Source organism: Anolis sagrei, chromosome 6 (assembly GCF_037176765.1).
Source record: "Anolis sagrei isolate rAnoSag1 chromosome 6, rAnoSag1.mat, whole genome shotgun sequence".
NCBI lineage: Eukaryota > Metazoa > Chordata > Lepidosauria > Squamata > Dactyloidae > Anolis > Anolis sagrei.
The window spans coordinates 68,581,471-68,602,596 of NC_090026.1; the positions used below are offsets into that span (position 1 = coordinate 68,581,471).

General features: G+C 38.4%; 1 protein-coding gene across 4 annotated transcripts in view; it reads right to left on the bottom strand.

Moving 5' to 3' along the window:
• Positions 1–918: 918 nt before the first annotated feature.
• The window catches only part of CDK13 (cyclin dependent kinase 13), a 40,099-nt gene continuing 19,891 nt past the window's right edge, over positions 919–21,126 (bottom strand). For all 4 annotated transcript variants that reach the window (XM_060781589.2, XM_060781590.2, XM_060781591.2 and 1 more), the window contains exons 5-14: positions 20,289–20,459; positions 17,568–17,757; positions 15,168–15,224; positions 14,423–14,524; positions 14,252–14,329; positions 11,848–11,964; positions 10,781–10,912; positions 7,348–7,547; positions 4,632–5,219; positions 919–3,376 (exon numbers count right to left, since the gene is read on the bottom strand). In XM_060781589.2, coding sequence (XP_060637572.2) covers positions 2,529–3,376; positions 4,632–5,219; positions 7,348–7,547; positions 10,781–10,912; positions 11,848–11,964; positions 14,252–14,329; positions 14,423–14,524; positions 15,168–15,224; positions 17,568–17,757; positions 20,289–20,459 — 2,483 coding nt within the window. In that variant the 3' untranslated portion in view covers positions 919–2,528. The remainder of the gene's footprint in view (positions 3,377–4,631; positions 5,220–7,347; positions 7,548–10,780; positions 10,913–11,847; positions 11,965–14,251; positions 14,330–14,422; positions 14,525–15,167; positions 15,225–17,567; positions 17,758–20,288; positions 20,460–21,126) is intronic.

The following is a 21,126-nucleotide window of genomic DNA, read 5'->3' on the forward strand; positions in this document are numbered from 1 at the left end:
TTTAAGTGATAAAGCCCTCGGGACTTTAGAGCAGGTATTGTAACCCAATGCCCTTTGGAGCAGGAAGACAAAGCCTCACCATCAGCCTGGCCTCCTTCCAAAAAGCAGTTAATCAGATTAATACTCTCTTTAATAAAAAGTCAATCCCTTTTTGCACTGCAATCAAGCTTTTCAATCGTTTTCCCAGGGTGAATGGAAGCCTTTAAAAGACTAATCCAGGATACAGGAGTGATGAGAGGATTTTAAGGACAGTTGTTTACAAATTACTACACAGTCTCAGGTTAGGGCCCAAGTGCGGTGAGCATGGTCACTGTTGGCATCCACATTTTGCCAGAGTGAGTTTAGCCATGGGCAAAAAAAAAGATCCACATTTTCTCTTAAGCCTGGCCTTAGTCCATGTTTGCAGAGACAACCAAAACATTTTATTCATTTACACATTTAAGAGACATCAGTATAAATTCTCATACTCCTGCAGCCTTGCATAGGATGGATACTTATTATTGGAGCCAATCTCCTCCCACAAAAAAGAACTCAGCACAACTTGGAGCTTCTGAAATCCCAATCTCACAGTAGCTCCTTTGTCTATGAGTGAGTTATCTCAGGAAGCCAACTCAGAAGTATCACCATGAATTGCAAATCTAAAAGCCTCAAATATGCACAGTAAATTCTGGATTGTAGTGGTTTTCTATCTTGTGTTGCATGTCGGTATGAACTGACTATGCGCACTGGAACAGAAATTAATTTGTAAAAGTGGTTGCTAGTGGTGCTTACTTCTAGATAAGTCTTGATCCTTTCCTCGGGAAGGCTTGTTTCAAACCAACAACTTTTTCTGTATGAAATATCAAACACAGGCTGTCAGGATTACAAAGTATTTTCTTCCAGTTTAGCTGTTTTTATTTTCAGTCAAGAGTCTCTAAATGATATTGAAAAGGACCAATGTTTTATTTACAAGGGAGATCCAACAAATCTGACACCCTACAATTGCAATAGTCACTGAAATCAAGAGTCAACTATTTGAAGCAGTGATACGTTTGCTTCTGTAAGATTCAAGTCACAGCTGACAAGACTACATTTGTAATTTAGTTAACAGAAACATTACATGTTGAGAAAATAGCTACATATGCACTAGCTTGTCAACTGGATAATCAGTTGGGAACAGTTTCTCCAATATGGTCATTTAAAAACATTTAAGTACTCAGAAAATGTAGCCAGTGCTCTTAACATTGCAGAGAGAGGCTCTAGTTTCATTCTCAAAGAACAAATATGGAGAGCATCATCTTTGGAGACAGAATTATAATTTTAGGGATAATTATTTGCTTTTAGATTGAACCCATGGGATTATTCGAAAAGACATTGAAATCGAGCAACACGTTAAAGTGTTTAATGTAGAATTGATTGGCACAGTCCGAGTTTCCAGAAATGTTAAGTTAAAAAATATATAGTGTATTAAATGGTTACATTGTGCAGCAGTAGTAGTGTGGGAAATCATCTGTTTTCCAAAACTATTTTGGAAATGCAAAATCACTGTGTGTTGATAACACAAAAATGCTATTCCGTTTTTTTTTATAAAGACGGTTTTGAATAAAACAGGACACTAAGTTTTATTTGGCAAAGATATTGCAGAAAATTGAAGGAAACTAATCTTTATTATTGTCCATACATTCTCATTTTGCTTTGCTTAATTTGTTATAAGGGTATGGTTGTAAGTTTTGGGGAAAGGAAAGCTAAATGTCTTCTAATTTTATTAATCTACCGGCACATGAAAAGCCACAAAAATGCCATCTATCCCATTTATCCATATGTAACCAGCAATGTCTTGTATCAAACTATAAAGGGCCTTCAAACAACCTTTTGAATTTCATGAAATGTTCTTCAGACCTTAAGCGTACATCGTTAAGGCACTTACCATTCAAGTAAAACAGTTTCAAAATACAAACACTGGCTAGATGGACAGGATATTTCACTAGATGAGTGACCTTGAAAGTAAATCAAATCAATGCCCAAGTATGTATAAAACTAGTATCAAGAAAGACTGCTTTATTGTCTGAAATGAGCACAAAGAACACCTTTTACAGATAACACTGAAAGCAGTGCAAGGATTGAGTGACGTTTTGACTAAAGGAGTTTTGTAAAAAGAAATACCAAATAAATCAGTGCCCTGCTTTGATTGTTGTAAAATTTTTACATAAAAGTTGGTCCAAACTTACAAAAAAGCACACGTGTGTGCATAGTTCAGATCTGACAGTGTGCCGTAAAAAGCTGATGTCCCTAAATTTAGCATTGACTTAAAACTGCCAAAATATAAAATTCATAGCTAGAATTTGCAAAGATGTACAATCAGTTTTCTGGTACTCAGAACAGCATGAATTGTAAGCAATTTCCTATTGTATGCAAGACCCTTTTCCACATAAAAATAAAGCTGTTGAATTAACATTATTCAAGTCTGTTGGGTTACTGCTTTGAAATCACAGCTATAAAGTCTTTCCAGGTAAAAACGATGTGCCTGAGGGAAAAAACAAAACAGATGCTCAATATGGCAATCCTCGTCCTCGTCCTCTGACTGCTGATGTGCTAATGTGTCCCCTGTATCCTTGTGAATATCCAGGTCCTTGAGCTGGAGAAGTCCAGGTTTGTCCGTGCATATGGCCAACACTACTAGGAGGCTCTTGTAAGTTGCTGGCATAGCTATAGTTCTGCATCTTTGAAGACAAAGAGTGAGTACTTTCAGACCCAGACCCTGTGGATGTGTCACCACTGTTACCCAGAACAGTGATGGGACCATGGCTATATTCAAATCTATGGTCCTTATCACCACTAAATAGCATGGGACCAGCGTTGAGGTAAATGTCTCCATAACCAGTTACTGAGCTGTGAAATGGTTCTGAAAAGGCAGGAGGTGGAGGGGCACCACTAGTGTGAGATGAAGCAGTATGGTAATTCTCCAAGGGTTGCACGTCTGAATTCCCAATGAAGTTTCCCCTTTCTAATGGCCCAGAAGAGCCACTCCCTATGCTGTCACTAGTGCTGTAATGCGCAGAAGAGAATGCAGAAGATCCAAAACTATCCTTGTAGTCTGGGGCCGTCATAAAGGAATCTCTTGTCTGGAAATCCACATTAGATGTTGCTGGCGTCTCTGTTGTTTGTGCCTGAGCAAGCAGCTGTAGAAGGGCTGCTTTCACTCCAGCATGAGGATCCATCCCTGAAGGGCTCATAAGTGAAGATAAATGTTCATTTCCTGTCCGATAATCAAGGTCTTCTTCAGTGATAGGGGGTGGTTCTGGAGGCTCAGGGGGCCGCTGGTCAGGTGGCAAGATGCGAGGTCGTTCTTCAGGCGTTTGAGGTCTCATCTCAGGGTGCCTGACCAAGTCGTCTTGTCCTAAATAGATTGTTAGATGATTGAGAATGAAATCTATAACCAGAACTTTTCTACTCAAAACAAGATATCCAGAGAAGTGTCATGCAAGGGGGAAAGGAGCCAATACTAGGCAATTCATCAAATTTGATGCTTCTTCTGTCATAGCTATAACCTCCTGTGTGTTACCCCATGTTACAGAAAAAGTGTTCCCCTCTGAAGTGTTTATACAAAACACAAAAGGTTTAAGAGAAGAGGTTTCCAAAAAAAAAAAAAAAAAGTCTGCTCATCAGCAGCTTCCTGACTTATCTCCTCTGCTTCCCGTTTAATCATAAAATACTGTATTTCATTGTGTAACAATTTTATACTTTTTATCAAGCCATGAGGAGAGGCGGGTAAGACATATAAAAAAATTCTTTAATTTCCAGGTTTTTAATTAATTAACTGATTTACCTCTGTGGCAGGAGGAAGAATGATCCAGCCTCAAACGAACAACTCCATTTTTGTATGTTCATTTTGTAAACTGCCTTGCCTTGGAGAAAAGATGAGCCCCCCCCCCCCCCCATTCTTTCTCCAGAGACAGGGCAGTTTGGAAAATCTGAAATTGAGTTCTAAGAAGGAAGGAGAGAAGATCCAAGTTCCGGAGAAGGAATGGGGAATCATACTCAAATGGCTGGCAACTATTATGAAAGGAACACAAAAATACCAATTTTGCCACCCAAAAAAATCGGAGTGTGACTATTCGGGGGGAGAAGCGCGGGGTATAAATATAGGAAATAAATAATAAATATATGGTGAAATATGATATGACTCCCTTAACAAATCAACTAACAAGAAAATGTATAGTTTAACAGCTGATAATGCATCACTTTAAGTCACTCTTACCTTTGTTCCTATTGCTATTTATAAAGCACTTTAACAGCATCTTACTGGAACAAGAGAGACTGCACTATTCCAGGATCCCAAAGCGCATGCGGACGAGACCCCCACAGTATGTGAATTTTTAAACAGTAGCCACCCATGCTTTGTGTAGAACTGTTTTGGAAAGCTAATTCTAACATTTAGAGTAATAACAACCCTGAACTGCAGCCTTATTTTTGCAGCAGTACTAGTAATGGCTCTGCAATCTGCATAAAACATGAGCTAAATTTCATTAAAGAATGTATTACACATCATTACCTTCAGCTAACCTTGACAGAAAGAGCTTCACACATGTAATAAAACCACTCACAAGCTCTGCATACCCCCTACTTATCTAATGTCTCTCACAGATTCTTACCTGTACATGCATATAATGATTTGATAAGATGCGGATAAATGGACGCTGGAGACTCTTCATCTTCCCAGTTGCTGGATGCAGGCGGACTTGGCTCTGGGGGCTGACTGGGGTGCAATGACATCTCATTTCCTGAGCCATTCTCCTTCTCTTCTAATATGTCTTCCTTTTGCTTCAGTTGCTGGGCTTTTAATAACTGAGACAGCAGCACAGTGAATGCACTCTGCACAGCCGCCTGAGTCACTTCAGTGTCAACTTTTGTTTGGGCCAATTGAGCAGTCTGCACAGAAGACGGAGCAGCAGCTGCTGTTTGTTTTACAAGATCCTGCTCTGGTGAAGGAGGTGGTGGTGCCTTAGGTGGCGGCGGTGGGGGTTGTGCCTGTACAGACTGAGGTTCAGGCTGGTTCTCCCCAGCTTCCAAAATGCCAGCTGGAAGGCTTATTTTATTAAGCTGTTGCTCAGTCTCAGGATTCACTTTAATGTTCAGCACCTGAGCAAACTGTGCCATATTAATACTGGTTTTAGACTGAAGCAGATTAAGGAGAATGGCCACCTCATTTTGATTTAGTGGCTGGCCAGTGCCACCTTTTGCTAAAGGGAAAAACACAAAAAGTTGTTTAGTATAAACGCTGCCTACATGCCAATAATGATATAAAAAAAACTCCCTCATTCTTTTTGAACCCAAGAGGTGAGGAAGTGAAATTATCTACTTGCACTTTAGAAAAACTAAAGATCCACATTTCATTCATATTCTGCTGAACTAAAACAAAACATGAATTTTCCAAATTCAGAAAACATGTGAAAATGTGGTTTGTTTTATAATAGCAGCATATACTTACTCTCCATTCCGAACAGAGCAGTAATGGGAATAAATAAGCCCAAGGCATACCATGGCTTGTTCACTTAGAGAACCATATAAAGGAGGTTTGATTTTTTTATCATGTCAGAAGCGACTTGAGAAACTGCAAGCCCTTCTTTGAGCACTTTTAAAGAGAGGCTGAATGGCCATCTGTCGGGGTGCTTTGAATGTGATTTTCCTGCTTCTTGGCAGGGACTGGTTGGACTGGATGACCCATCAAGTCTCTTCCAACTCAATTATTCTGATTCCGGTGTAAAAGAATTGGCTGTCTGCTGGGAATTTGCCCAGTGGAAGCCCGGATGTTTTACCATCCTGTGGGAGGCTTCTCTCATGTCCCCGCATGGGAAGCTGTAGCTGACAGACAAGGGGTCACCCTGTCTCGCAGATTCGAACATAGAATCAAAGAGTTGGAAGAGACCTCATGGGCCATCGAGTCCAACCCTCTGCCAAAAAGCAGGAATATTGCATTCAAATCACCCCTGACAGATGGCCATCCAACCTCTGTTTAAAAGCTTCCAAAGGAGGAGCCTCCAGGGGCAGAGAGTTCCACTGCTGAACGGCTCTCAGTCAGGAAGTTCTTCTTCATGTTCAGATGGAATCTCCTTTCTTGCAGTTTGAAGCCATTGTTTTGCATCCTAATCTCCAGGGAAGCAGAAAACAAGCTTGCTCCCTCCTCCCTGTGGCTTCCTCTCACATATTTATACATGGCCTTCAGGTCAGCAGTTCAGCCAGCACAAGGGTTTAACTCTTTGCGCCACCACAGCTCTAGGGCTTGAATCAAGGTAAGGAAAAACAATCCATTTTTTACTTAGATCTCCATTTCAGGTTTTTTAAATTGCCTTCCCTTCAAAGAAAGAAGGGAGGGGGAATCAGCCCCAAAAGGCTCTGCGACTTATGTGATGAACACAAGAATACTAATTTTGGCACCCAAAAAATAGGTGTGTGACTATTATATGGTGAAATTGGGTATTCCATTGGGAATAGAAGTGTTGTTACACACACTTGAAAAGGCAAACGAGAACAAATACTGCATAAAAGGAACTATGTGGAAAGAAACACTGAGAAAATCAGTCCACATAAATGCAAACATTTCATACAGTACTATGTGAATGGACATGTACATATTTGTAGTACAAACAGGACTTGTTATCTATAGAAACACCTCACCTACCAAGCTCTCCTCTTTCATAAGGGAATGCATATATTCAACAGAAACAACTGGCCCATAGAGGAATGAGTAACCATTTGGGGAAGGAAAAAGGGTTAGGAGGTTGAACTGCCTCCCTTGGGGATTTAATAAGCTATACATCCTGTCATGCCCATATCAACATTGTACTTTTTTGCTTCCAAATTCCCCCTCCCCAAATATTCCTTCTGGAACACTGCAGGCAATGCCACCACATCTTTGCCCCAGCTGCCATTTTTGGCCCAGGATAGCTAACATTATTTGCCTTCAGGTCAACTATCATGCAGCGTAGTTAAATTCCATACAGAGCTTGCAACATTCATTTTTTTAAAAAGTAATGCACTGCTTGCCACTTATGGTTTATTTTTACATGTTACTACTCTAAAAACATATTTTAAACGACGTTCCCAAATCCCAAGTGATCGCAAGAAAACAATGTTTAGAAGTAACTAGTATGCATTGCTTGTTATTTTTAAAAATAGTGTTATAGGTCATTAACTTACATTAACAGCAAAACCCTCCCATGCCTTTACTACCTCTCAAAATTAACACATTACATGTACCCCTTTAAATAAACTATTAAGTTTTACTTTCAAGCTCTGCTTTTATACCCTAGAGATAAATTTAACAAAACAGCAAAACATTTAGAAGAAGAAAAAAAAGAAATAACTGACCGATCCCTATGTTAGAATTGCCTTGCATTTTCAATTGAGAAGAGGTCTGCAAGCCCTGCGGCGTGTTGGCTCGGCTATCATCCATTCCTAAGGATAAATCCTTCCGTGGAAGTTTAGCTCCATCGTCAGACATTCCCATCTGCTTTTGCCTCCTGCGCTTCTTACTCCATAACTCATGGCAATCTTGCCATAACGGAAGGCTGTAAAGTAAAGTGAATAAAGCTATTGAACAAATGAAAATATTCGGCAGCAATAAAAGTACACAGAGTGAACTTTATACAATATTTTGGTAGCTACAATTTAAAGAAGCCCCTGGTGGTCCAGCGAGTTAAACTGTGAGCTGTGCAACTTGCTGACCGAAAGGTTGGAGGGAGGAATCTAGGGACTGGGGTGAGCTCCCACTGTTAACTCCAGCTTCCGCCAACTTAGCAGTTCAAAACATGCAAATGTGAGTAGATCAACAGGTACCACTTTGGTGGAAAGCTAACGGCACCCCAAGCAGTCATGCCGGCCACATGACCTAGGAGGCATCTACAGACAACGTCAGCTCTTTGGCTTAGAAATAAGCACCCCCCCCCCCCCCCCCAGAGTCGAACTTGTCTAGACTTAATGTCAAGGGGAAACCTTTACTTTAGCATTTAAAACTTTTGCTGATCTTTCCATTATTTTACCAGATATTTCTCCAGGCAGGGACACATGACATTTTAAGTTAAAGTCAATAGGGCACATGTGCATATCACTGTTTCTTTGCAGTTATTGTTCTCATCATGTGCAAAGAAATATACAGTGGGCTCTTAGTGCCTACTGGGATTTGCTTCCAGGACTTCTGGTAGATACCAAAATCTGTGGGTTTCAAGTCCTGTTATATACATTAGCCTAGTCAAATGGTGTTCTGTATATATAACCACAAAATCAGTTTGCTGTTTGGATTTTTATTGTCATTTGTTAAAAATATCTTGCTGTGGATGGCTGAATCCATGGAGACAGAATCCATGGAGACAGCAGCCCAATTGTATTGTAGAAATCAGTACAAGTACTCTGTCAGTGCTGGAAAATACATCAGAAAAAGCTATTTCTGCCATCAGTTGTATAACAATGTCGCTTTGTAGCCATTTGTACATAAACAGTAGCTTCACAATGTTTACTGAAATAACAGTACTCTGATTGTTATCATTTAGACACCTTTAGCAATTATCATACATACAGCCAGTCCTCCAGTTATGAGCATCCAACTTACATATGCCTCCTAGTTATGAATGGGCCTTATAAAATAAATAATAAAACTTTAGACTCCTCACCAATAACATAAGGACCCACCCAGGCCTTTTGCTTACCCAGCTGCTCTGAAAAGGGGGAAACTACAAAGGGGTGGAAGTCTGCTTATAAGTATAATTTGTATGCAAGTGAGAACATACACATTCCAAAGGGTGGGTGACCACTGTTCTCTTTCCTCCCTTGCTGTCTGTGGTAGCCATGGCCAGCCAGGCAAAAGCAGGGAGTTACTTTGTAAAGTGGTAAATATGGCACAGATATGGCCAGTGGGAGGCAACAGAGATGGAGCTGGAAGGGAGGAGGAGGAGGAGAAAGAGGAGGTCTTGGTTGCATTCCTTGGGTGGGCTCCAGGAGTAAGAAAAGAAAAATAACCAACATTCCACCTCCCTTAACTCCTCCTCTTCCTCCTCCTCCTCCCTTCCAGCTCCAGCTCTCTTGCCTCCACCCACCCTTTGAAATGTGTATGTTCTGACTTGCATACAAATTCTATTTAAGCAGAACCAATATAGAGAATATAGAACCAATCTTGTTTGTAACTCAGGGGCTGCCTTCATATGGAGAAAGGGGTACAGGTTCTGTATATAGTTTGGCTGGATATAGAAATTTAATATACTGTCTGATGCAGTAATATAAAATATTAAGAAAAAAATCTATGTAGGAAAATAAAAACTTGAGATGGTCTTAATCTCACATTTTCTGAATCAAACCTAGATTGGCTCATTCTGTCTATTAAAATAAAATCAGTAAACAGAATTAAACTTTTTGAAATCATGTAAGAAAACAAAGCATAAGAAATTAATTTCATGTTGGAATTTATGCAAGACAATCCGAACAAGATGCTGAAATGATTAGTGCCTAATTTAAATGTTTTGGGAAGATTCACTAGAATCTTCCCAAAACAGTGTTATAAAGTATCTGTCTGTGTACACTGATATATTGATGGTCTGACTGAATTGCCAACTTAAGAATAATAAACACATTGAATAATAAACACATTGAATAATTAAGGGTATATACGTTTAGACATTTTAGTAATTACCAAAATTTTGATTAACATTTTAACACTTGATTTGTACATGTGTATATTCCAGACATTATTATTATTATTATTATTATTATTATTACTATTAACTTTATTTATATCCCGCTAACATCGCCCGAAGGACTCGGTGCGGCTTACAAAAGGCCATGGCCCTCAATAAAACAACAGCATAACAAATACAACAATAAAACTCATAAAGCAAAACAATAAACATTAAAGCAATAACAATAAATATTAAAATAATAACACCATGATGCATTTAAAATTAAAGGCCGGGCAAACTAAGGCCCAGGGGCCAGATATGGCCCCTTGGGTGCTTACCTCAGTCCCTCCTCATTTTCCTCTCAACATAAGGAAGGGGTGGTCTGGCACATTCTTCTGCAGAAAGGACGAGGGAGGAAGGGACACGGCTACTGAGAGCCCTCTGAAGTGCTCTCAGCTACCATGTGTCTCGCTCTCTTCCTGGCATATGGACAGTATGAGTGGCCCTGTTCTTATGCTGGGAAGATGGCTCAAGGAAAGCATACAGTGGTTGAGAACCCTCCATAGCGCTCTTGGAGGTTGCCTGTCTTGCCCTCCTCCCGGCATAATGCCAGGACGACAGCCTGATGATTGAGAGAGGAGGATTGCGGCAGTCACCGTATGCCTCATTTTCCTCCCAGCATAAGGATGGAGTGAGCAGCCCCATCCTTATCCCAGGAGGACAACCTGAGGATGACCCAAACCCTGCCCTGCCCTTTCCCAGACTCTCTCTTTCCCGGCCCCATCCCACCCAATGTGTGTCTACCCTCCCTCCCAGCTAGGCCCATAATGCAGCCCCAAGTAAAAAATGTTTGTCCATGCCTGGTATATACAGTAAGTATTGAAGAGTTGAGTCAATGAGTTTACTTCACCTGGGACTAACAATGAATTTGGACATGTGATGCAACCCTCCCAACTGACAACTACAAAAGATTTTAGAACATGAACAATTACCATCCAAGGATGTGCACAATATTTGATTTTGCTTACCCCACAATGCAAAGACAGCACACATATACACAGTAGAGGTTCACTGGTAGAATAAAAATGTCTAAAATCTGATTTTGAATGACATAAGATCTGTACAGAAGCACTTACTCTGGTGGGGGCATCTTTGAAGGATCAACATCTCGCAGAAATTCACACAGAAGTGCCTGTTCTGCTGTGCAACGTTTACTGGGATCTAGAGCCAGCATATAGTCAAAAAGATCTAGCGCAGCGGAGGGAATACTGTAAAGAAGATTAAGATGAATAAAGTAACGCAAAGAAAAAGGAAATTTCTTCACAGAATTTCATTTTGATGCATTGCATTATTCAAACCACGTTTAACACATCAGTTTGATACACTCTGTTTTATGAGATACTTATTATGCAATGTGGACTGTGCTAGTATCTATCAGAATTGTATACCGTAACCCTCACAAAGTCCTGTTTGACAACTTGTTTATAATTTAGGCTTAATTATTATTCACACTGGTAAAGACAAGAAAATGAACATTCTCTGTGGCATACACACACCTGAAATTACTAGTAAGGGTTCACAGAACTAAATTATTTTACTAAAGATAACCTAACAAGAAATAAATGTTTTAATCTACCCTTCTTAAAACGTGAGGCGCAATACAAACATTATGACAGAAGAACCTAACTACTGAGCAGTCCATAAGTCTTGTTTATCTCATCTATGTGCAAAATCAGCACAATAAGGCTACATAGCTAAGCTATAATGGCCAAGGACAAAGTTGAAACGTAAAAGCAGCTGAATGGGAAGCTCTTTCTCTATATGGTATCCCAGGTTTGAAAGGGAGTCTGAAAGTAACAGAATAAAAGCACATTTTTAAAATCCTTCCAGACAGTTTAGAAACATGCAGATTAATTTTAAAGCCTCCCCTTAAAGAAAGAGGCAGAAATACAAGCTCTTTTGTGCCAGTGTTTAATGTATTCAGAACTGGTGAAAAACACAGGCACACAATGCATATATAGTTGCCAATAATAGATTGATGCTAACAACAATGGCTTACATAAACTCTACAGTCTGCAAATGCATAAAGGGAAAATTAAGAACAAAATATTCACAATCCTATACTATAGAAGTCAACATTCTGAATCACAAAAATCTATACTTAAGAGTCCATAAATAAACTGTAGATTCAAATTATTCTTACAAAGCAAATTCTTCTCTCAATCTTCGACGGTACTGCTTCTTTGGTTTCATAGTGTTAAAATATGCCAGTTTGATCACATCGGGCCATACTGCAGGACAAGGACTACCACAAATGCGGCTGTATGAAAAACACAATTAACAAGCAAATGAATGCATGTAACTTTAAGTAAGTTAGGAAAAAATGAAATACGTATCTGAATTAGATATAGTTCAATGCAAGGTTGTCTATATATATAACTAGAATAAACAGGAATATCTATCTTTATACAATATTTTTTTTTGGGGGGGGGGGGATAGTGATTAAGTTACAACACTGAATTTCAAGCCAAAATCCCTCCAACCCCCAAAAGGAAAATAATGAGACAATGCTCAATTTCAAGCTGGAAAATGCAAATTTTGAAGGAGGATTTCTAGAAACAAAGAAGATGGCTTATCATAACTCATCAGGCTATAATGTTAAGAATACAAAATTTCATAAAAGTTTGTTTTGTTGTTGAAGTCATGCTGACTGGTTTCAAATCAAAACCCCATGAATCAAAAGTGTAAACTGCCTTAACGTATCAGGAAATGCTTTCTTAAAGTCTAGGAAGCAAAAAAGCACTGAAAATGGGAAATACCACAGAAGACAGCAGTTTTCTGTGGTATTTCACACAGGAAAAGGGAGACAACTAATGCACTGCTAGCCAAGAGTTCGAAGGTTTTAATAGGTCTGATAATGGCAGGTTATCAAATCTTATCTAAGGTAATCTTACATAAAGCAACTGGGAAACAATTTAATAATAAAAGGAGCTCAAAATGAAAAAAGAAACTTGGTGTTGGCATAATGAGGCCCAAGCCGACAGCCAGACTACAAACATACAATTCGTTTGATTGTCAATCAGATCTTGTCAAGGAAGTAGTGATAAGGAGAGACTTCATAAATCCCAAAACACTATTAGATGTAACAATATAGTCAAATCATACAATCTTAAAGTACATAAGTGTTTGCACAACTTTGGTTATTCATTCATCTTATATACCAGGCTATTCTTTAAGCACAACAGATGTCAATACTCATGTACAGTGTTCTTCATGCTCTATGTGACTTACACAAATAGGCTTTCATGAAAACTTCTAGCTTTGAGTAGGTTTTGCCATGAAGTTTGATCTCCCCACCCGCACAGACTGCATTTGCATACTCCACAGTGCACCAAAGACTTTTCTCTTGGTTCTCCTGTCTGCTGCCATGTAGCAGCCATAGGACAAGAGAAAAGGTGGCTTGCCGTTCTTGACACTAACAAAACGGAAGGGTGATTACTTGAAGAAACACAGTTACAAGCATCTTTTTGGCATCATAGGGCCCTTCCATGGAGTCATATAACCCAGAATATCAAGGCTGAGAACGAGTGGCCTAGGCATCTAGTAACATGCTAATGAAATCCACTGAGAAAAGACTCAAGTTGTTTGAAACTAACAAATTATTATTGCCATCTAGTGGATAGTTCTTGTAAAGAGAACTCTATTTTATTAATATTAAGGAAAAGGGAAAAGACTATCTATAACAGTAGTTCTCAACTTGTGGGTCCCCGGGTGTTCTGGCCTACAACTCCCAGGAATCCCAGTCAATTTACAAGCTGTTAGGATTTCTGGAAGTTGAAAGCCACTGCATCCAGGGACCCACAGGTTGAGAACCACTGAACATTAACCTAAAACTACTTTCATATTTTGTCATGCATCATCACATTTAATAGTTTAGATTCGGGTATCCAGTGAGCTAGGGACTCTATGAAATTTTCACTCAAGGAGTTATGTAGCCCCAAATTTGCCCCACTGTGAAAATGTACTATTTCTCTTGTTAAGAAAAAATGTACCATTTCTTTTGAAATGAAAACAGTCACCCCTATCCTTTCTGTGAAACAATAATATGCAGAAGAGCACAGGTTGCTTCTAAGCACAAATAACTTCCATTTATTTCATCCCCTGCAATGCGTTGCTGTAACCCAGTCTGTGTATATGTGCTTTGTGTGTGTGTATGTGTTTGTGTATATGTGTATTTGCATTTATATATGTGGTTTTGCCCATGAGTTGTAATGTAAATTTTGGGTTTTTTTGCTTTTTAAGTCTCTTCTGATGTGATTTTCAGTGTTTTTACGAGTGATGGTCCCTCGTTGGCCTGATAGGTGTATTGTGTCAATTTGTCCAGTGGTTTTTGAGTTACGTTAATCCCCCAAACGAACATTACATTTTTATTTATTTTTATATAGCCAGGTTTACTACTTCTTTTATATTATAGTGATAATAACACATATGCAACAGAAGTTTTGCAATTTCAAAACTCAAAATTATGCCACTTCATCTGTAGTTTAGATGAAGAAAAACCTAACTTTTAAGTTTCTAAGAGTCACAAACTCAATGTTAGAACTCACCTTATCAGTTCCAGCTGAGCAATTTCCTGATTTGCTTGAAAGATTGGTTTTTTAGTAAAAAGTTCACCAAGTATGCACCTGCAAAACAAAAGGATACATTATAGATTTAGCAATACATCTTTTGAGGCACATTGTTGTTGTAGACTCTACTATATGCTTCATAAGACTTACCCACAGCTCCAAACATCAATAGCAGGTGTGTATCGTTCCTCTCCCAGCAAAAGTTCTGGTGGACGGTACCATAGTGTGATAACTTTGTTGGTATATGGTCGGCTGAAACAAGAAACACATTTGAATTTTCTCCAAAAATGACTTATTATGGGGCAATTTTCCAATGAATACTACAGAAATGAAGTAAACCATACCATAAGACTCCTAACCCCACACCCATCAGAGACCTGGAGCAGCTAGAGGAAATATTAAGCACTTTCCATTATAATCACTGACTTTCTTCCTATGTGATTGTCTCCCTGAATTTTCAGTCTTTTATTATAATCCCATTTTCCCCAGTAAATTCACGGACAGAACAAAGAAAACATATTCTTAACTGTTGAATCCACATCGTGAAGTCTTTAGCAACATTTATTTTCAGTAGTAAAGTTTTATACTTTCATTCTTCTCCTGAACTACATTTTATACAATTCTATTAGGATTTTAGATGTGGAGAGATTATTACTATTATTAAAACGAAGACATCAGAAACATGATTCTGCAGTTTAATTTAAACATAATTAGAAAGACAAAAAGATATTCTAGAAATGAGCCTAAGTTACCAGCCTACATTTCAGAGTCATAACCATAATGAAATGCACATTTTACAACACTTCACCTAGTGTTTAGATTTTACTAAAAAGATATTTCACAGAATTTTCCTCAGAAGAAGAAACATGTAGTTTAGGACAACTATAAGACTTACCTCTCCTCAGAACTATACAGCCGAGCAAGTCCAAAATCTGCAAGTTTGATCTGCCCTCTAGTGGAAAGAACAAACATTTTGTACACTTGTTTATTACACCAAAAAACACCATGCACCTTTGTGATTAATGATTTCATAATATAACATGCTTTCTGAGTATCATGTTGTAGTTATCTGAGAAAATACATAAAATCCTCTACAGGGAGCAAAAATCTTGTTACCTGTAGTGACAAATTATCCTACTACTTTATTACTACAAACATTTTTGTTTTACAAAGCACTACAAGTAATGTTTGGAACCAATAGTTGCCATTAATAATTCTAAAACACAATATTGTCTATTTCTTCTTTATTTATTTACTTCTACACTAATACTTTAATTGACCTTCTGATTTACATCATAATCAGGTTGCCTTCAATTTAATTATTCATAAAATGTACAGTCCTATTTTTGTTAAGAATATATTTTTCACCAATGTCTTAAGGATCAATGCGTCAGTTAGCTACCAGAAACCATAGATCTTTGAGTGCTCTCTCTGAAATTACACAAATAGGTTTACTGTACCTGTGCAGTAAAGTATTTGGAACCTTCTAGAGCTGTTATGTAACACCTAACAGTGAAGGTATTGGTTTTGTATGTTTTTTAAAGGTTTTATTGTATGTACTTTTTAATTCTGTTTTAAATGTAGTTTTAAGTGTATATTGTTAAGGAATCCATCTACACAAATGACCAGCCACTGCCAGAAGGGACAGAGAGTTTCATCTATGCTGATGATTATGCCATCACTGCTAAAGCAGGGAGCTTTGAGATGGTTGAACAGAAGCTCTCCGAAGCTCTAGGTGCTCTTACTGCCTATTACAGGGAAAACCAGCTGATCCCTAATCCATCTAAAACACAGACATGTGCTTTTCACCTTAAGAACAGACAAGCATCACGAGCTCTGAGGATTACCTGGGAAGGAATCCCACTGGAGCATTGCAGTGCACCCAAATACCTGGGAGTCACTCTGGACCGTGCTCTGACCTACAAGAAGCATTGCCTGAACATCAAGCAAAAAGTGGGTGCTAGAAACAATATCATACGAAAGCTGACTGGCACAACCTGGGGATCGCAACCAGACACAGTGAAGACATCTGTCCTTGCTCTATGCTACTCTGCTGCTGAGTATGCATGCCCAGTGTGGAACACATCTCACCCCACTAAAACAGTGAATGTGGCTCTTAATGAGACATGCTGCATTATCACGGGGTGTCTGCGCATGGAAAAACTACACTGTCTAGCCGGTATTGCACCACCAGACGTCCGCCGGGAAGTAGCAACCAATAGTGAAAGGACCAAGGCAGTGACATCTCCTGCTCATCCCTTGTTTGGGTATCAGCCAGCATGTCAACGACTTAAATCAAGAAACAGTTTTCTAAGATGCACAGAAACACTCACTGGAACACCCAGCAAGTGAGAGTCCAAAAGTGGCAGGCTCAAACCCAGAACCTTAACCAATGGCTGATACCAAATGAGAGACTCCCCCCTGGGCACACAGAAAACTGGACGACTTGGAAGGCACTGAACAGACTGTGCTCTGGCACCATGAGATGCAGAGCCAATCTTAAGAAATGGGGCTACAAAGTGGAATCCACGACATGCGAGTGTGGAGAAGAGCAAACCACTGACCACCTGCTGCAATGCAACCTGAGCCCTGCCACATGCACAATGGAGGACCTTCTTGCGGCAACACCAGAGGCACTCCAAGTGGCCAGCTACTGGTCAAAGGACATTTAATCAACTACCAAGTTTGCAAACTTTGTGTTTTGTCTGTTTGTTTGTTTTGTTAAAAGTGTAATACAAATGTCTGGTTGCCATGACACGATAGATAGATAAATAAATAAATAAATAAATAAATCATGGGTTAAGAAAAGTGGAGAGTGGTGAATGAAAATTATCCCTCCACACATTTTTGAAGAAAATTTCAAGTGGTTTGTAGAAGGTTCAAAACCAATTTCTTTACTTATGAAAGGCTTCCTTGACTTGGTTATTTCATTTTGCATGTGCATACTATTTGTTTTGAATAAAAACTTAGGTGAAACATATTGAACTGTTTTTCCTTTTTAGTGGTACAGGAACATATTCTTTCCCTTTCCAAGCTAATTCTATCTCTGGTATCTAATTTTCTGTTACCAAAGTAACACATCTACTTTGTGAACTGAGATATACCTGTATGAGGTACCTGGATTATCTCCTCAAATGAAATAAAGTAAAATTTTGTAACACATTTTTCTACAACTTAATGTCATATCTGAAGTATGCCTTCTCTCATCCATGCACATAACATTATATTAGATAAACACAAATTTGCCTATTTCAAAAATTCTAAGGTTTGTATGTTTACAAAAACGAATACATACCTGTTGTTTAGTAAGATGTTGGAGCATTTAATATCTCTGTGCAAGAAATTTTTCTTATGGCAGTAATCCAAGCCTTCCATCAACTGCCTCATGAAGGATTTAATATGATTTTCATCAAAATGAACTAAACCAGATTCCAGAAGTCCCATCAGATCATGATCCATGTATTCAAACACAAGGTAAAAAGCACCTAGGGGAATGTTTGGGAGAAATCCCCATCTAGTTAGTTTACTTTAAGAGAACATAATTACAAATGCACGAACAGTGAATTCTACAAAAAATGATACAATGTACACAGAAATTATTTTGTTACACAGAAATTAAGATGATCAACAGAGTGTAAATATGGTATACCTCTTGAATACTTGATAATGCAGAGAGAAAAGAAAGCAAGACAGACAATGCTTCCAAGGCAAGACTTTTTTATATTCAAATAAGATCTTGATTTTCACATGTATGTTAAAAGGATAGAGAAAATGAAAGATACATTTACCATGTTAAGATCTGTTTTAAAAATTGAACTGGAAGACTAACAGTCAGAATGCCTCTAAATGTCAAATGTGTAGTCATTTCCAAGTAATTTGATGTCCCAATTTAACTAAACTATGTTTAGGACAAGCCATACAGGAATCTGGTAGTTCTAAAGTGTACGTTTTTAACTTTTTTCGCATATGGGTAAAATGAGAGTGTGGAGGGAGTCCATATGCTCCCCACACAAAATTGTTTAGGTAAGTTTAACTCTCTCTCTCATACACATACACACACAACTGAGAATTCAATAAATCCGCTATCTACCCTCCATGCAGACTAGGTGACACTGTGAACGCAATCCAAAAACTTTTTCTAAGGAAATTATATTCCCCCGAAACAGATATGTATCAGTTACAAAACCAGAACTTGTCCCCATTTCGTATAGCAGAAGCAAAACAAATCTGTACCACGTGTCTCCAATGTATATCATTTATACAAAATTTATATTAAAATCAGAATGCTTTAATAAAGATGTACTCCAAGGAGGAAACACATCTGAGAGCACACTTCCCAGTACCATGCCGAAGGGCATGTTGACTCCATACCCCAAATAGTAGGTTTAGATTATTGGATTATCAAGCTCATGCTCAGCTTTAGGTAACTGCATCCTTGATATTAATTTTCACTAGCTCAACTTGCATATCTCAATAAATCGTAATTCAGGAGATTATGCTATAAAATGCTTCAAGTTTATATCCTCTTGCTCTCCCCCTTCTCACACAGCTAGGCAAAAAATGGATGTCACAGCAGGAGCTAAGGAACACGGGACATATTGTGGGGAGGAAGGTTAGGTGTTGTGTGTTTTCACAGATGTTCACTTGAAGAACGTGGGTTATAGTGAAGCAACATGTCCATTTTCCTCATGGTCTCTGTGATCCGCACAAATGGGAGACTAACAAATTACTCATCACAGGTGGTGAAAGTGGCAAGCAACACAAGAAAACAACATTTTTACAACATAACTATAATGTCCTCTCTCTCAACCTTTTCTTCTGCAGATTATACAAACCCACCTCTTTAAGCTGCTCATCATAGGGCATGCTTTTCAGACCTTTGAACATTTTAGTCGCCCTCCTCTAGACACATTCTAGCTTGTCAATATTCCTCTTTAATTGTGGTGCCCAGAACTGCACACAGTATTCTAGGTGAGGTCTGACCAAAGCAGAATAGAGGAGTAATACAACTTCCTTCAATCTAAACCACACATGGGCAAACTTTAGCCCTCTGGGTGTTTTGGACTTCAACTCCCAGAAATCCTAGCCAGTTTACCAACTGTTAGGAATTGTGGGAGTTGAAGTCCAAAACACTGGGAGGGCCAAAGTTTGCCCATGTCTGATCTATACGCTTTACTCCTTTTGATGCTATGCATATCATTACTGGATCATGGGCACTGCTATTTTTGTTAGCATGCTGATATTATTTGTTTCAATATCTTTGTTTGGCAGATTTATGGGACAGCTGTGGGAATCTGCAACAGCCCCAAGGTTGTTCTCATGTGAGAATGGTAAAGGGAATAGGTTATGGGATGTTTTGATTAATAGGCCAATGGGCAGGTGGGGGAGAGTGCCTGGACAAATGGGGTGAAATTTTGTGTATTATTTGAATTGTGCTGTCTATAAATATATGATACAGGTAGTACTCATCAGATTGGATAAAATCCATGTTACCGTTTGGCTACTTGGTTATCTTAAAAAGTGTTTTCCTATCTCTCAAGAACTTTGTTTTCTAAACTGAGTAAGCCTGTACGTGACAGTCTGGGAGCATGCACAATGACGTCAAGAAAACTGGCCATATTCAACATTTCTTCATAATGATGCATATCTACCCCTGACCACTACAGTCTGGTCTGAGATTTTGTTTTGCTGCTGTTTTATATTTATCAATTATTACATTAAATTGCACCATTTATTAGTATTTATTTGTGATTCTCTTCCTCAGAGGTATTTCACAGATTGATAGATAAGACAATGACATTAACACTGAAAAAGAAATCAACCTCACAGTATGTAGAATGATATTGTACTGCTCATAAATGCAGATCACCACAACTAAAATAGAATTACTACATGCAAAATTTTACACTATCTGATTTTTTAGATACTGCATTTATGTTTAAGGAATTAAATTACATGTTTCTAATAAATCAACAAGCGGCATTACATTCAATCCTGACAAAACTTATGTACCTACCTTTATCCTTTTTGAAATCTAAAGCATCTTCCTTATCCGTTACAATTTCTTTCATGTTAATTATGCTTTTGTGAGTAAGTTGTCGCAGAATCTTTATTTCTCGAATAGCTGTTATGGGAAACCCTTCCTTCTCATTATCTAGCCGTACTTTCTTTAGTGCCACCATCTCCCCTAAAAGAAAATATGTTTTTTAATGTTATAGTGATTTTATTTAGTAATTTAGAATTGTCTGCAACTTTTTTTCATACCATACTAATACACATTCTTAAAACTCTATGGCATGCAATCCTTTTATTCGGACTTAATATTACAGCTGTACAAATTAAAATTAAACCATTTATTTTTGCCACAACTTTCCTTTCTTCTCTCAGTTTGCATTAAAACAATCAATAGTACCCAGAGCTTAATTTTAGAAATCCTGTTTCACAGAGAACTTTCTACATGAGCACAATCCTCCAAAATTATAGTTCAAAAAGCCACTGGACTCTGCCAAAAATGCTTTTATGGGGCTGATGCAATATTTTGTCAGTGACCACAGACAGGTAGCATTTTATTTCTTCTAACACAAACAGAGAGATTAACTTTAGCAATTGTGATTTTCTATACACTCCAGACATATTTCACCCATGATAGAACATGAAACATGACGCAGAATTATGAAAATTAGGAATTTACATACACAGAAAGCGGAAAACAGATATGCTCAACCAGTTTGCAAGGCAGGAAGTGATAATAAACTAAGGAGAGAGGGAGTTGAGAGAGACAGAAATAACATTCCAGAATTCTGGGGTTCCTGCCTTGAATTGGTTGACATGAAGAGTTACCATTGCTTCTTTGG